This window comes from Argiope bruennichi, chromosome 11, assembly GCF_947563725.1.
Source record: "Argiope bruennichi chromosome 11, qqArgBrue1.1, whole genome shotgun sequence".
Taxonomy (NCBI): domain Eukaryota; kingdom Metazoa; phylum Arthropoda; class Arachnida; order Araneae; family Araneidae; genus Argiope; species Argiope bruennichi.
In genome coordinates, this window is record NC_079161.1 from 24,570,692 (window position 1) to 24,587,896 (window position 17,205).

The 17,205-nt window shown below is 31.8% G+C and overlaps 2 protein-coding genes across 3 annotated transcripts in view; both read left to right on the forward strand.

Moving 5' to 3' along the window:
* The window catches only part of LOC129957015 (cytochrome P450 3A24-like), a 48,899-nt gene extending 46,842 nt beyond the window's left edge, over positions 1 to 2,057 (forward strand). The window contains exons 13-14 of the mRNA XM_056069122.1: positions 826 to 991; positions 1,866 to 2,057. Coding sequence (XP_055925097.1) covers positions 826 to 991; positions 1,866 to 1,943 — 244 coding nt within the window. The 3' untranslated portion in view covers positions 1,944 to 2,057. The remainder of the gene's footprint in view (positions 1 to 825; positions 992 to 1,865) is intronic.
* A 14,670-nt stretch (positions 2,058 to 16,727) lies between these two features.
* Positions 16,728 to 17,205, forward strand: part of LOC129957010 (cytochrome P450 3A9-like) — a 44,789-nt gene continuing 44,311 nt past the window's right edge. Inside the window, exon 1 of one of the 2 annotated variants that reach the window (XM_056069115.1) lies at positions 16,728 to 16,867. In XM_056069115.1, coding sequence (XP_055925090.1) covers positions 16,767 to 16,867 — 101 coding nt within the window. In that variant the 5' untranslated portion in view covers positions 16,728 to 16,766. The remainder of the gene's footprint in view (positions 16,868 to 17,205) is intronic. The other variant, XM_056069116.1, reaches the window with a different exon arrangement.

The window sequence follows — 17,205 nt, forward strand, 5'->3', positions numbered from 1 at the left end:
TAGAGTGCAGCTATAAATTATGCAAAAAGTCATTGAAAACAAACACGAGTTTTCTATTGCAAGAGTGCGATAATTAAAACATAAAAAAGTGCGAGAACAGCAAACGATATTTTCGCGATTATTTGTGGCACGAGATTAATTAAAAGTAAGAAGTAAAATAATAAATCAATAACGCCTTTTAGAAGTTCTTAATTAAAAACTTCATATAAAAGTGACGTCATTTCATAGAAACGCGGAACAACAGAAGTTTCTCTTAGTTCTTAAAGTTTTTTATCCTTAAATAGGGCAATACAAGTAAAACCTCATGCTGAAATCTTTTTTTTTCTTCAGATTAATTAGTAATTTTTAAAGCTGCGCCTATTTCGCTCAAATACTAATTTAAAAGTTTTCATTTTCTCTAAAACATTGTTTACTACTTGTAATCAAGTCTATTAAATTAGTTAAAATAGAGTGCATTGAACGAGAAGTAAAATTGTGCTTTTAGTGATTTTATTCTATTGGGCAAAACGTGTCTAAAACACAAATTTGATTTTTGGATACTTTTGAACACACTCCAGGTATTAATAGCCAAAAAAATCACCAAGGATTACATAATAAATTCAGTATAAATGCTAAATTCACGCCAAAAGTTGATATTTCGCAGCTATTTTACACCAACGCCATATAAACAGTTCTCTGGCATGTTAAATTTATTAGAGATTATGCGAGAAAGTTTTGGGGAAACCACTCACGTTGGTTTAAAAAGGAATGGATCCTCTTCTATACAACATAAAAATTTCTCTGCGATATCTCAACAAAGTAAATAAAATATGTTTTTTTTCACAGATTTTCTCCAGAAAATAAATCCAAAATTCATCCGATGGCCTTCCAAGCTTTTGGCCAAGGACCTAGAAACTGCATCGGAATGCGATTTGCTTTCATGGAAGCTAAATTAGCTTTGGCGAGATTGCTGTCAAAATACAAATTCAAGCCGTGCTCTAAAACAGATAAGGTAAGTGCACATCTCATTTTATATATTGCCACCAACAGCAGAGCGCATAGATGAAAAATGTTTTGAAAAACAAATTCTGGAAAGTGATTCTGGAAATCTAATCCATTAAAGGTCAATTATCAGCATAATTTTCGAAATTCAGTTAGATTGCATGAAGGCTATTTTGTGCCAAATTTCGAATCCTTATACCATTGCGGATCTTTCGAATCTCGAAGCTGCAACTCTTTAAGAAAACTGCATATCATAATGATCAGAAGAGGTGTAAGGCACCCAATTAATACATACTCTTTATTTATATATAAAAAAAATTACATTTTGTTGTTCAGAAAACCGATGAAACCGAATAAAACATGAAATTTTGTTTCCTAACTTGTTTTATATGTTTATATAATCATTTCTTAATTTTATAGATTTTGCTGGTCCTTCAGGGGGGGGGCATCTCGTAATTGAGAAGGAGAAGCTATTAGTATGGTTGTTGGCTCTTCCCACCCTTGAGAGTATGCGAAATTGGGGGGGCAGCTACCTCCTATCGATGACGGGGTGTACTTCCTTAGGGAAGGGTTATACCGTGGCCGGTGATGGCCCTTAAGGCTCAACCACAGCTCCCGCCAGTGATGCTGTCGCAGCGGTCTGGTCATTCAAGTTTTTCCGCTTGTCTTCGGGCGGGTCAGTTTATGATTACAGTTTTTGCTTTGACCATCCAGTTTTTGATAAAAGTTAAAATTTTCCATACTGCAAAGCAATAGTAAAAACCGAAACTAATTTTTATATTTTTGATATGTACATATGTTGTTTAAAAATGCGCATACATCAGTTAGAATCATCTCTTTATTCTTGCATGCAATACACTTAATTCTTGTATTACTTTTCACAGAGAGATCCTGAATTAAGGATAACATTTATCTCCATCAATCCGAAGCATGGAGTCTGGACCAAAGTTGTGCCGGTGTGACGTGGAACAAGGTCACCGGAACATTTAGTTATGTAAATTTGTAAGAGTATATGTATGGGATATTTTAAATCGATCTTGAAAATGTTACTGAATAAACTATTTTATTTAAACAATCTTCAATTAATATTTTGATCATATATAAAAGGATTCATTTTTTTTCCTTACATCATTATTTATTGACTCTTATATGACATATACAGAGAAAAATACGTGATATTTGCTGAATTGTTTCACTTGGAATTGCATTTGAATGTTTCATTTTGGAATTATAATTATATTCATCCATTAATTCAGAAATGAGATAAATATGGCATACACCAAATTAAAAAGGCGTATTGCTTCCATTAGGGGTAGCTTACGCATAGGCCAATGAAAGATTCAACACACAACTGTGTAAATATAATTTACTTAATTTTGCGCATTATATATAAATATATCAACAATTTGAAATCTTTCCTTTTAAAACTTTAAATTATTTAAATTAGATACGAATGGAATAATTGTATAACTATTAGTAGAGACAGAATTTCATAAAAAGTACTGCATTTGCGACAAGTGTTGATTTTCACTGCGGCGCATGTCCATTACTGAGGAGCATTTATACTCCGTTTCGTGTTGAAAACAGAGATGCATAATTCACAATTTTTTTTGATAACAAATAATTTTGCTATTGTTATTTTTAAATATTTGTTCCAAATATCTGTTATTTCAATCATATTATTAATTAAAAATTATTACTTAGTATTAAATATTAAATTCGATAATTGTAATTAATACTAAATTTACTAATTTAAGTTACGTGTGATTAAATTCATTGATCTATTTCAGCTTACTTCTTAAATTTTATTTTTTTCAAAACTATTTAATTTCTTTATTGGAGTAAACCAGCGTTTCTCAACCTTTCAGTATTCGCGGCCCAGTTTCCAATCATAACTTTCATCGCCCCCCCCCTCCCCAATTACAATAAAATGTATACAGCAATAATGTATATTGAGTATTTTGGATTGTGTTTTTCAATCATTTTTACCTAACTGCCAAAGCAAGAGTAAAAGCGAGTCAAAGTTGGAGAGAAACCACATCTTGCATCTGAACAGATGAAACAAATGAAAGCTGGGAAAATTTAAATATTATATTTGAAATGAAAGTCAGACAGGGAGATAACGTTAAAAGAATATGAAAGTAGAAAAATTCGTTAATGAAAATTAACTTAGACGGCGTGAGCTAAATTTAGAAACTGGGAATACATTTTTTTCGAATAATAAAAGAAATAAAACAGAAGCACGACTAAACAAAAGAGAAAGAAATTAGTAATATTTGTGGAAGGGAATCCACACGACCGATGCCGTTTCGAAAATGTTCGATAACGCAAATTTCAATTCCAGTTAGTCTCATTCGAGTCGATCCTTCTATCGCTATCGAATCTATCGTGAATGTGTATGTTATATATGTTTTCGTGGTAATTGCAATTCACCATATTAAATATTCACGGCAACAAATTTATGCAGACTCCTGGATAAATTTTTAAGCGGAAGTAAGCGACATTAGACAATAGTCAAGCATCAACAAGTACACAGACGAGCGTGGTTCCAAAAATAAAATCAAGAAAATATTCTTAAGAATACTTAAATTTTCGGTTTACCAGTACTGAAGTAAATGAAGAAAAAAGGCCCTCGTGTATCATTATTTCAAAAATGTTGGCCACAGACAGCATTTAATAAACTTTATACTTAATAGACAGCACTAATAAACTTAAACGACATTTAGAAACGCTTCATAGTGAGTACATCAACAAACGAATTAAAATTAAAATCATATAAAAAGCAAAAATCATGTTTTAAAAAAACTTTGTCTCTGAATAAAAAAGCTTTAATTGCATCTTACAAAGTTTCATATAAAATAGTCAGATGTAAAAAATCTCACATCACTGGTGAAGATCTTATTTTGCCAGCAGCAATTGAGATTGTAGAAACTATGGAGATAATTTTTCAAAACAATTGCAATCCATACATCTTTCAAATGATACTGTTGTTCGCCGAATTGGTGATATAGCTGAAGATGTACAGTGATAGCTTTTCTCGAAGTTACGTGACAAATAGTTTTCAATACAGCTTGATGAAGTAACATATAGAAATAAAGATGATTATTTAATTTTGTGATAATATGTCAGTAGTAGAAGAATTACTTTTCTGCAAACCTATAGAACTCAAAACAACAACGCTCGCATTATTTACATACTCAAAGGATTTTATAAATAAGACAAAAATAGAATGGACAAATTGCTTCGGAATATGCACCGATGGTCCTTGTTCAATGTCCGGAAAATTCCAAGGTATACAAGCACTTGTAAAACAAAAATCGCCTCAGGGCGTATGGACACATTGCAGGATCCACAGAGAAGTTTTGGCTTCAAAAATAAATTAGTCCTGGTATGAATATTGTGTTAACTAGGATTGTAACCGTAGTAAATTATATAAAAATGAGACCCCTGAAATAGAGAATCTTTTCCGCACTTTGTAAAAACATGAGTTCTGTACAGTCAGCGTTACTATTTTATTGCGAGGCAAGATAGTTATCATGTGGGAAATTTTTGCAACGTGTTTATGAATTAAGAGAAGAAATCGCCATTTTCCTGGAAGAAGAAAACAGACCAGAGGCCGAGAATTTTCACGATGGTTTATTTGTGATGGAATTGAGCTACTTGGTCGACATATTCGAGAAATTAAATAACTTGAATCTTCAACTCCGAGGAGCAAATATACATATGTTGGATATGAGTGATAAGATTAATGCTCTTTGTAGAAAATTAGAAATGTGAAGCAGAAATTTAAAGCAAAAAAACCTAACATTGTTTGCAAATGTGGATGATTGTACTAAAACTTACAACGCTGAAGAAGAATATGTAAAAATTGATTTTGTAATCATTGAAAATCATTTAGCCATGCTGGCAAAGAATTTTAAAAAGTATTTTCTTGCTGACGACAAACTTATAGCAAGTTACGAGTGGGTTATAAATCCATTTCATAAGACTCCCGAAAGACTCTCAATTGATGAGGGAAAAAAATCATAGATCTCACGACAAGTGTCGAAACTAAAAGGCAATTTAGTAATAAGTCACCATTTGAATTGGGCAGGTGTAGAGGATGATTTTTCTGCACTAAAAACAAGGGCATTTCGCATTCTATTACCATTTTTAACATCCTACCTTTGTGAAACTAGATTTTCTGCTGTGGCTTCTTTGGAGACAAATAATAGATCTCTATTTCTAATATCAAGCCTTCCTTCGAAAAACTTTGCTTTGCTAGACAGGACTAAGGAATTCACTAATAATTATTAAATTTGTTTTTAATTTAGTATGTTTTTATTAAGTAAATTTTGATTTAATAAGTTGTTTTATTTTAATAAGTTATTAAATATGTCGAAATGTATTTTGTTTTCTATGTGTATGCGTGTTTTCCTTTCAGTCAGTTAATCCTTTTTTTAAATAATATTTTCTCTTGGATATTCTCGCGCCCCCCTAGGGGGGCATGCCCCACAGGTTGAGAATTGCTGGAGTAAACCATTTTCTGAAAAATTTGAATTAAATATATATGTCATTTCTTTAAAATTTTTATTTTAGTTCTATGTTCTAACAATAGATGGCGCCAGCAGTAAACAGAATATATGCAATCAATGTCATATCGCAAGCAATTAAAAATGATCTTTATGGAATAGTGCATCGTCAAATGCGAATATTGGAAAGTCAAGGCCACTCCCATGAAATGGAGCGGCGACTTCACAATTTCCAATGAAATCCCCGCTCCGATAAATTTCAGTGATATGCAATTCAATGATACGATAATTCCAAGACTAACCATTCCGTTCACTTTTCAATCCATTCACAGATTTCTCCTTTTCTGTTTCGTTCGTGAGCTTCCATTGGACAGATCGTATTGATTGTTACTTTCTATCGTGATCCAAGACCAGTAATCGAAATATCACCAGCAAGAACGTATCAAGGATTTGAATCACACCCCTCTTTGAAAAGTATTGATCACTGGTAATTGTGACTTTGATATTGGTTACGTAATAACCGCTCTAAAATATTCGTCATCCCTAGTTGAAAATTGAAAACTATCAAAAATATAGCATTTTCTTCTAAAGGCATTAAGACCATTTTTTTTTCTCCAGGAAATTTTTTTACAAACTTTAAAGTCGAAACTAAATATCTAAAGAGTTATTAATGATAAATAAAAATAATAATAAATTATTTTACTATAGTAATAAGCTTGATTTACATGTCTTCTTAATTATTACTATAATAATTGAGGTGATAATTAGTATTATTACAATAATAATACGTAATTCACTATAATTCATGCGCCTATGTTATCCTCGAATTTCATAAATATGATTACAACCTTATATGCATATTTATTTCAATCTTACACTTACATACTGTTATTATTATTATTGTTATTATTCTACGAGAATGGAATAAATCTTTATTAACTTAATCCAGGAAACAAGAAAATCAATTGAAAAATAGTTTGTTTTAAAGTTTCCTATTTAATTAAGAATTTGTAATTATTTGTCGTTTCTGTATTAAAATTTAGAATTATCAAGTGAAACATCTAATGATTATTTTTTTTGACTAATAAGTAAATTATTGGGGAATTCATTGGGAAATTTTTTAATTATGTCGAAAGATACCATAGTAAAATATCCACTGCTACACTGCACAAAACATTATTGGGTTCAAAAAATAATTTTCAAAGGTAGATGAAAAAATATCAAAACTAGGTCACCTGCTCAAATACGCTTTTCATATACAGCATCCTAATTGTATTTACAAAAATCGCTTTATAATCGCAATTAAATAGAGGTCATTTACCCGTCCTCGAACGTTATTACAGTTGCTTAAAAAATTAACTTTTCAAGGACGAGAAGATGACTTCGTATTTAAGATTGAATTTTCTTCATCTTCAAAGCATTTAAAATATAAATTTTAAAAACGTGGTGCGAGAGTCAAAATAAAGAGAAAGCAATAGAATAGTACAATATATCAGGGTACTACCGGAGTTTAACCCCCTGCTTGGCTGCCCCGGTTCAAGCTATATCAGGTGTATCACCACTAGAACAGTATAGAAGGGAACAGCCTTCAACTGTTTCAACTCCCCAGCCAAAATGACGAATGATACGTGAAAGATACCAAGGAAGATTCTCAAAGCATACATGTTACAACATATAGAAAATATGTCATCTCGAAACAAAAACTTGCATGATAACATTAAAAAAAAAATTAGAAAATTCTGAAAAAAGCGAGACTTAGAACTTTAGGTACGACCGGAGTTTAACTCCCTGCTTGGCGCAATTTTCAAAAATCGCCAACTTGCCGACAATGGTCTTGCGCCCGTGTTTTGCGAAATGTGCAAAAGCTAGGGAGCAATGTCCAATCATAGCGCATAATAAAGGCGAAAGATAATAGGTTTGCCAGTCTAGATATTGCCAGCTTTGGCGCGTTATCGTAATTTGGGTTAAACTCCGGTTCAACCGAACTTTATTCTAAAAATTAATACAGAATACTAACATAAAAAATAATAATAAAGAAAATATTCAAATTTAAAGAAAGTATAGTAAGTAGCTAAACTGTCTATTCCTACTTGTCGAACGTGTTCGGCCTATTGTTGAAGTAAGCTCGCCAGCCAATGTAGTTAGCTGCGCGACTTGCTGCTCAAGTTGAGTAACTCGGGTATCGGAAGTTGTAGGTGTAGCCTGAACTGTATTAATATTTGAATGGCATGTCATTTTATCTGCGATGGATGCCAAACCACCCACATCTTCTCTCAAAGCAGCTAAGATCGTTTGAGTGTCGTTTGGAAGTCTACCTAGCCAAAGAGATTTTAATAATGGTTCGCCAACACTCTAACCAGCCAAGGCCTTCATGCGTGTTAACAATTGAGATGGCCTCTGGTCGCCAAGCTCGAATCCTTGTAAGAGTGTACGAATTTTTGAAGTCTCACTTTCGGAATGTAATTCAATCAAAGATTTTTAAAATAGTATATTGGTAAAAGTGAATTATAGTGTGCTAGTATTACTGCTGCGCCAACAATGCCAAGTTGCCAATAAAGATGGCGGACAAAATAATCAAATATTTCCGCGGAACAGTTACGGTTACCATTTCCCGCCATATAATTAGGACTTTTTACTGATAAGTATTGTTTTTTTTCCATACTGCCCGGTGCCTTCAGCATCTGTAGAAGGCACCGGGCAGAATTTTTTTAACGTAAAAAAAACCATCCTACGGCTTCGCTAGCACATTGAACATAAGGACTGTGTGGATAACAGAAACAGTACATAACCAAAAGAAAAGAAAGAACGGAGGAAGAAGGAACAGTCTCCATAAGAAATTTCAAACAAACATCCTTTTCCCAACTTCATCAACTCGTAATCTATATTATATATATATTTAACTCACCCCATTCTATCGGTTCGAAATACTCCGAACATACCAAATTATGAAGAGAACCAACCATTAGAACACCAAAATAATCACGAGAACTGCGAAGAATTCCATTGCAACTGTCTTTTAAAGTGAAAATGCAGGCGATTTTTTAAAGCGCATACTGAGAATTAAAAATTGCAAAAGAATAAATAACTTCTGTTCGTATTCACATTAAAAAAAGGAAGAAAATAACTTTTAATTATAAGCTTAACTTTATTCATTTATAAACTTTAAATTATAATAAAAAACAAAATTAAAATCTTTAATCGATATTTTTTAAATATTTTTAATTTAACATTTTTCATAATATAGTTGTAGTTTATGAACAACTCAACCATTGCAAAAAGTAGTAAACAAAACAGCATTAGAGTCGCTAGAAGAGCGATCCGATGGGTTGCAATATTGGCGACAAACTCGACAGCACACTAGTCTTCACTTAATCCGAGATTTTAATAGTGGTACGCCAACAGTCTCAGCGAAAGCCTTCATGCGTGTTAACAATTGAGATGGCCTCTGGTCGCCAAACTCCAATCCTTATAAGAGTGTACGAATTTTTGAAGTCTCACTTTTGGAATGTAATTCAATCAAACGTTTTCTTAAAATAGTATATTTATCATTATCGGGTGGTTTCAAGATTATGTCACTAACAGAATTTTAAAAAAATTCAGAATCAACTGCAAAAATAACATTATTAAATTTGGAATCATTAGCAGTAAATTACGGCCAAGACAAATTGTGCCTCAAGCTGTACAAACCATAACGCAGGATTAGTCTTCCAAAAAGGCGGTAATTTCTTGCCAACACAAGAAATTGTGACGTCATTGCTGGCGGAATCTTGATTATCATAAGGCATGTTTGAAATAACCGAGGTCAAATTTACTGCAGATCATTAACTATTGGCTAAATTTTAGATTTTATGAGTTTTTTTAAAAAATCAGAATGTCGCCAAATATAGTTCAACAATGCCAAACTTTTAGTGTTGAGTCTATGGAGAAAATTCAGTTTTGGCGTGAATCAAAAGTAAACATTGGCGCTATAGGGCGACTTTTGAAGGTTTCATTGGACTACTGTTAAAGGTTAAATCAGATCAGAAAACACTAAAAATAGTTATAATTCTTCCTAATTTTTGATAAAAGGCAACTTACATATTGTTTTCATTTGATGCAGAGAGGTTTTGAGTGATGACAAAGTCTTATTGTATTTCACAGTTTTTTACTTGAATTGCTTCAATGGAGAGTGTTCTAATTGCGGTCTATGAAGATTTTTACTTGGTTATAACTTTTGAATTTTTGGACGGATTTTCAAAATATTTTCACCATCATAAGCAGAAAAAATTATTCTTTTTTTATGTACGTATAATTTTTGAAGATGAAGTACGGAGGATTTTGATGATGATGGATTTCGAAAGCTTCGAATAAGAGCAATGGATAACCTTGTTTCACGTTAAACAATCAGGTTCGCCATTTTTTTCAGGATTTTCTGATGACTTCATTGAATTATTATTCAAAATCGGAAATGATTTCCATTTGCTTCTCGGGTCACCAATATGGATGTTGTCTATAATATTTAAATTCATTGATGGCATAAAAAAATAACATCTTTATTTAACGGAAACATTAAGAAGAAAAAAAAGAAAAAAAAGATACTGGTGCAGTATAATAAAATGCAGTAGAATAAAATCTCGTGCACGTATAATAAATCGCTTGCAGGTAGGGATGACGAATATTTTAAGAGCGGTTATTACGTAACCAATATCAACAAATCACAAATACAAGTGATCAATACTTTTCAAAGAGGGGTGTGATTCAAATCCTTGATTCGATCTTACTGGTGATATTTCGATTACAGGTTTTGGATCACGATAGAAGGTTACAATCGATACGATATCACTGAAATTTGCCGGAGCGGTGACTTCACTGGAAAGTAACAATCGATACGATCTGTCCAATGGAAGTTCTCGAAAGAAATCTGTGATTGGATTGAAAAGTGAACGGACCGGTTATTGGAATTATCGTATCGTATCATTGAATTTCATATCACTGAAATTTATCGGAGCGGTGATTTCACCGGAAAGTGCGAAGTCACCGCTCCACTTTACGGGAGTGACCGATATTAGTATTTGATGATGCACTATTCCATACAGATCATTTTTAATTGCTCGTGACATGATTGACTTTGATTACATGTATTCTGTTTACTGCTGGCGCCATCTATTTGTAGAATATAGGATTAAAGTAAACATTTTAAAGAAATGACATATATTTTTAACTCACCTTTTCCAGAAAATGGTTCACTCTAATAAATAAATTAAATAAATAGTTTTGAGAAAAAAAATAAAATTTAAGAAGTAAGTTGAAACAGATAAATTAATTCAATCACACGTTATTAGTAAATTAAGTATTAATTACAATGAATAAATTTTATATTTAATATTAAGTAATAATTTTTAATTAATAATATGATTAAAATAACAGATATTTGGAACGCATATTTAAAAATAACAATAGCAATATTATTTATTATTCAAAAAATCGTGGATTATGCATCTCTACTTGCAGGATCACGCAACTTAAACTGTGACGTCATTTTGATGAAAGCAGGTCCACGACACTTATATAAAATAAAGAGATATGATAAAGATGTTATCCAGACAACGCCTTGCATGGCATTGACGCAGGATAGTTATGAAATATTAACCATTGGCGTGAGTTTAACAGGTTTACCGAATCTATCGTGTCATCTTTGGCGACATACTTGGCGATTATTCTCTGACAGGGGGTAATAGTATCCGAAAAACAAAATTCTGTTTTAGACACGTTTTTCCCGACCGATTGAAAGAAACATTTGACACAAAGCTGCACTTGTAGTCCCAAATTTCCTTAAAATATTTAAGTATTGCCTTTTTTGAAAAATCACGTTTACAGGTTTCGGAAAGTATTGACGGAATGACGATTAGGCCGTCATTGCATTTGATTCAAAATTTGATGCCTATAATAGATTTTTAATCTGTGTATTGAATTTTATCAGTCTCGCTCCCTCCATTTTGTATATATAGTTTTAACTAATATTCGGCATTTTGGCCTGCATCGGTTTCAATAAAAGCCAGCTGCTCTCGAGTTCCGAGGCTGAGCTACATTGTTTGAAGGCGTTCGAACTCATATACCTGGTTTGATGTTACTGTCGACCAGGTGGGATAAGCCAGAACACTACACTAATATTCGGATAACCGTAATTCTTCAAAACGCATTTTGATCAAATTTGACAGAAATATATAATTCTGAAGGAAAGATCGTAGACCAAATTTCATTATTCTAGCTCAAAGCATTTGTATAATTTTTATCAAAAGAAAGACGAATGAATGGACAGATAGACATAAAAACAAAAATATGTTTCGAACTCGGGAAGTTTGAAGTCGATACGAGTTTGAAATGGGGAGATTCGACAAAATCTCGAGTTTGAATTTTTTTCTCTATCGAATTTTTTGATAATTACAATATTTTCTTTATACTTCGTACACAAAAATAGTAAAGTTGAACCAATATGTATCAATTTTGCTGACTGAATCTTTTATCTCACTTATGCAAAAATAAAACAGAATGTATTTTCTCTAGAAATCATTTGCAATTCAGACTTTGATTCGGCGGAAGGCGTACTTAGGATTTATGTAAAAAAGAACTGGGTTATAAAATTACGTCACTTCTACTGTTTTCTATTCTAAATGGAGTAGCTGTGGTGATACGTTAATTGATAATAAAAGATGCACACCGTTATCAGTCACTTTTTACTTTATCTGCGTTTGAGATACAGAAATATTCAAATTTATATCTACATATTCCTAAAAACAGATTTAAGATTTCCATCTGAATTTGCAACCTCTTCTTCTAAGGGGTTATTGCGCTTTTATACAGGGTGTTCATTAATTATTGTCGGGGTTTCCGTACCTCATAACTTTCGAATAAAAAATATTACGCAAAAACCGATTACGTATTCGTAAATTACAACTCAAAGAATTTTATTAATGATATTAAAGTGTAAAACTTGCACAATTTGCACTTTGTAGGCATTCAGCTGAAGGCGATTCTTTGAGTTGTACTTTACGAATACATAATTCTTTGAGTTGTACTTTACGTATTCATAATTCTTTGAGTTGTAATTTACGAATACATAATTCTTTGAGTTGTAATTTACGAATACATAATTCTTTGAGTTGTAATTTACGAATACATAATCGCCTTCAGCTGAATGCCTACAAAGTGTAAATTGTGCAAGCTTTACACTTTAATATCATTAATAAAATTCTTTGAGTTGTAATTTACGAATACGTAACCGGTTTTTGCGTAATATTTTTTATTCGAAAGTTATGAGGTATGGAAACCCCAACAATAATTAATAAACACCCTGTACTTTAATGTTCTGGGCATTTTCCACAATAATTTGCAATATTTGCTCACAATTTTTATGTTTCTCAAGAAATTATTACTTTTAATGAGTCATTTCTCTTAAAAACGAACGACCATGAAATGCAAAAAAGGCGTTTCTTCTTCTGAAATATGACGGCTTCTTCTGAAATTATAATGGCTCGAGGAATTCTGAAATAGATTTTCTATTTTTTTTTTCTATTTTTATACTCTTTACTGTCTTTACTTAATTCCGATGTCATTTGTTTTCCCTCTTTCCAATTTATCAACTCAGAAATCTCGCAAAAAGTTTCAAAACTAATAATCTTTATTCCATACAAGCCGTCTTTGACGACCAGGTGGTTCGTCAAAATTAATACTCGCTAAAACTTTCAACTAAACATTTTATGTAACTTGGTTTCTTAATAACTTCTAGAGTAAAATATTGTTTCAAACTTTGATAAGCGTATAACACAAATTACTATAGAGGCTATACGCCGTTCTGTTTGTTGTACTGTGTATCTAATTTTTAATCAGCTGTTGTAAAATGTGAACTTTAAATTGAAATGGTAGAGATTTAAAACATTTTTATTAAAATCAAATCCATTTTTTAAATACATGAGCACAGAAAACAGAAGGCTTAGTAGTTAAATATTATGCTAACTACAGAATATTTTTATAATTAATGCAATATCTCAAATAGTTGTTCAATAAAAATTTCTTTGATTCATCGTAAAATTCAGTTTTAAATTTTACTTTCAAAACGATTCAAATGATGTAAATAATAATACTTTATTCTGTTTTAGTTAATAAATTTACTTCTGAAAATTTATTAAATGTAAATACAATTCTATACAATCTTTTGGTCCTAAGAAAGCATGTCCAATGAAATATTATTCACTCACCAACTTTTAAATAGATAAATTTTCTTTAAAATGTTTTACCTCATACGGCTAAATATCGTCGAGGTGTGAAATTTTAAATATTATTACTTTAGAACAATCAATAGTTTCGTAATTTTAGACCAATCAGCCATGGGGAAACTGTTGGAATATTCTCCCAGAAGATTTCTCTTATAAAAAAATATATAAGTGTTACCTTCCCTTACTCCTGCATAAAATGATGGCGCTTTGGCAAGAGCGAGAACGACACGATTGGTCGGATTTTTATTTTCAGAGTCCTAGATATGAAAGCTGGTTTTTCGTTTCATAATATAATAATAATAATATAAAAACGAATATAAATTTTGGACATCCTTTTTTCAGTCGAATGAAACAAATATTTTGTCAGAGGATTTAGTCACAAGAATACATAATAAACTCCATTTACTTAAATTCTTACGTGTTTGAGCTATCACTTTCACATGTGTTGGAAAATACAGATCGACAGACGAACATGAAGGATTTAATTCAAAATTTTCTTAAAATTTACACTTCATATTCTTTATCTGTGCACCAAATTTTGTGTATCTTGCTTTTAATGTTTTGTAGTTTTCATGTTAACAAACATTCTCACAACCAGAGAAAGAGACTTCCTGCGAATGGATTTCTTTCAAAATATGATTAAAATGCACAAGGACTACATGCAAAATTTCATCTGTCTAGCTCAAAACGCTTTTGAGTTATCGTGTTCAGAGACAGGTAAACATAACTACAGAAATAAACTTTTCCGGATTCAGGGTGATAGGATATTTATTAAAATATCGAGGTCTAATTTTTTTTTGGCAATTACAATGCTTTCTCTTATACGAGAAAGTAAAGACATGATGCCACTAGTGACTGAAAAAAAAAATCAAATACTTAGCTATTCTCGATGACATTAAATACGTGAAAATAATATCGCTTAAATTGACTACATTCTCATTTTAAGAAAAAAATGATTCACTATTTGAAATAATTGTTGAGACTATCTGAATTTCATTTCATTCAGTCGTGTCTCCTCTAATAAGATTCAAAGATGTGCGTTCGTAATCTATCTATATACTTATAATAAAGCTCAATGTGTGTGTGTGTGTGTGTGTGTGTGTTGGCGCTCTACAGGCCAAGTAATTTGACATACAGCTACCAAATTTGGTACATGTCGGGAATGTGCACCTGGGGTCCCTTTTTTTGAAATTTTAATTATTAATTAAAAACTAACTTTCCCGCCAAAAAAATTTACCATTTTCCCCACCGCCAACTTTTTCGCCAAAAAAATCTTCCATTTCCCCCACCGCCAAATGAGTAACGCTTCAGTTTTTTTTCTCCCAACAGTAATGAGGCTAGGGTTAACATTTTTCGGCGGATTATTTCAAACGATTCTGTTTATTTTCTTAATGTTTGATGCATTTAAAATGAAACATTGTTAATTAATCCATGTTTCAGATTCATTCTGAAGTACTTTTGAATTAAAATAACACAGAATAAAGGAAATTAAAAATGTATAATCTGCATAGCGTTACCCCAACTGGCGAAGAAAATTCACGCATGCGCATTGTGTTCTGATTGTTGACATGACAACCAACGGATGATTTAAATTATTTTTAGGTTAGTTGCATGCTTTTGTAAGTAAATTGTATTTTTGTTAGTTATATATATATATTTTGTACATGCTTATAGTTTTAAGTACATCGTTTTTTAAGTAGTTTTTTAAAACCTGTTTTCGACCGATTATTTTAAACGATTCATTTTATTTTCTTAGTGTTTGATGCATTTAAAATGAAACATTGTTAATGAATCGATCTGTTCATGATGAATCTGAGAAAATTTTGTTGACAAATTCTTGAGATATTACATAAATTAAGAAAGATATTCTTTAGTGCCCATAAAGTTTAAACGCTCTGTGACTCTATTATCAATAATCATATTATTAAAAAAATGCTTTGTTTCAGTAAAAAATATTATTATATTAATTGCAGATTAATCATTTACACTTTAATTTAAACCATAAATTCTACGAGGGGGAACAGAAAATGAGAAAGATACATATCACGTTATGACTGAAGGCCTTTATAATATTATGAGTGAATTATTTGACTCAAAATTTGAAGTTTTAAAATATTTTGCTGAAGAATCTATTAAAGTTGGAATTGCGTAAAATATTTAATGGTACGATTGGAGTTTAACCCCATGCTTGGCGAAATTTTTAAAAATCGTCAACAACGGCCTTGCGAAATGTTCAAAAGCAAAGGAGCAGATGTTCAATTATATTGCATAATGAAGATTGTCAGCTTTGGCGCGTTATCGCAACTTGGCGAAGAAGGGGGTTAAACTCCGGTTCAACCTATTTAATTATTAAAATTTAAACGAACATTAAGATTGGCGAACCGGCTGGTCGCCAAAGGCGGCTAGTGTGAAATAATTCACTCGTTGTTAATCTGACTGAATTTTATTCTCACTTCTTTACAATTCTATTTACTTGCTATATATAGTTGCTTGCTCTGTATAGTTGCCATATACAAAAACAGTATATTGGTTTCACGCGCAATTAATTCTGACTTTAGAGTTCTGAAAGTAAGTTATATCTCTTGTATACTTAAAGTTAAATCTAGTTTTTAGCCAAAGGCGCTCGTAACAATAATGATTTGAAAGCAGTATTCATTTTTATGGAAATACGAACTGTTTTTAAACAAACATGATATCACTGAATTTTAAAAAAAGAAATCATTTACTTAGTTATTCCTAATTACGTAAAATATTTGGCTGCAATATCACTTAAATTATCTACTCTCTCACTTTCAAAAAAATAATACATTGTTTGAAATCAATATCATTGGAATAAAAGGTTTCCTTTTTATCGAGATTATAAAAACTCTTTCAAAAAAAACATGAGAAAAAAGAACAATATCCCAGAGGTCCGAAAGTAAACTATTTTAAATATAAAAAAATAACATTGTCATGTTGATAAGATTTGAAAGTAAACTTTAAAACACGACCCAATGTTCTTGAGCTTATCACTTCATTATTTATGAGTAGATTAACAACAATTGAGTTAACAAAGCCAGTTTTAAGAGCAGGCATGTGGACATTTACGATCCTTGCTGTAGGTGTTGTAGCTTTATGGCTGATGTAAGTATGAATTCATTTTCTCTATTCGGTAACGTAACTTTGCATATGTCGGGAGTATTTTAGTTACTAATTAGAGACGAATACAGTTATTCTAATTATATTTAATACCTGATCAGAGATGAATACAGTTATTCTAATTATACCCAAGCAGCAAAAGATCGTTGGCCAACCATTGGCCAAGCATCGCCCCACGGAACGAGCGAGATTGGGGCGAGATCGGAGGCGATCTCGCCCCGACATTGATCATGTCCCCCGGCGGTTCGCCGCGCGATGGTCGCCCCGATTTGTTTTCGACGAATTTGCCGATACTTTGGCGACTTGTTATTATCACGGGCAAC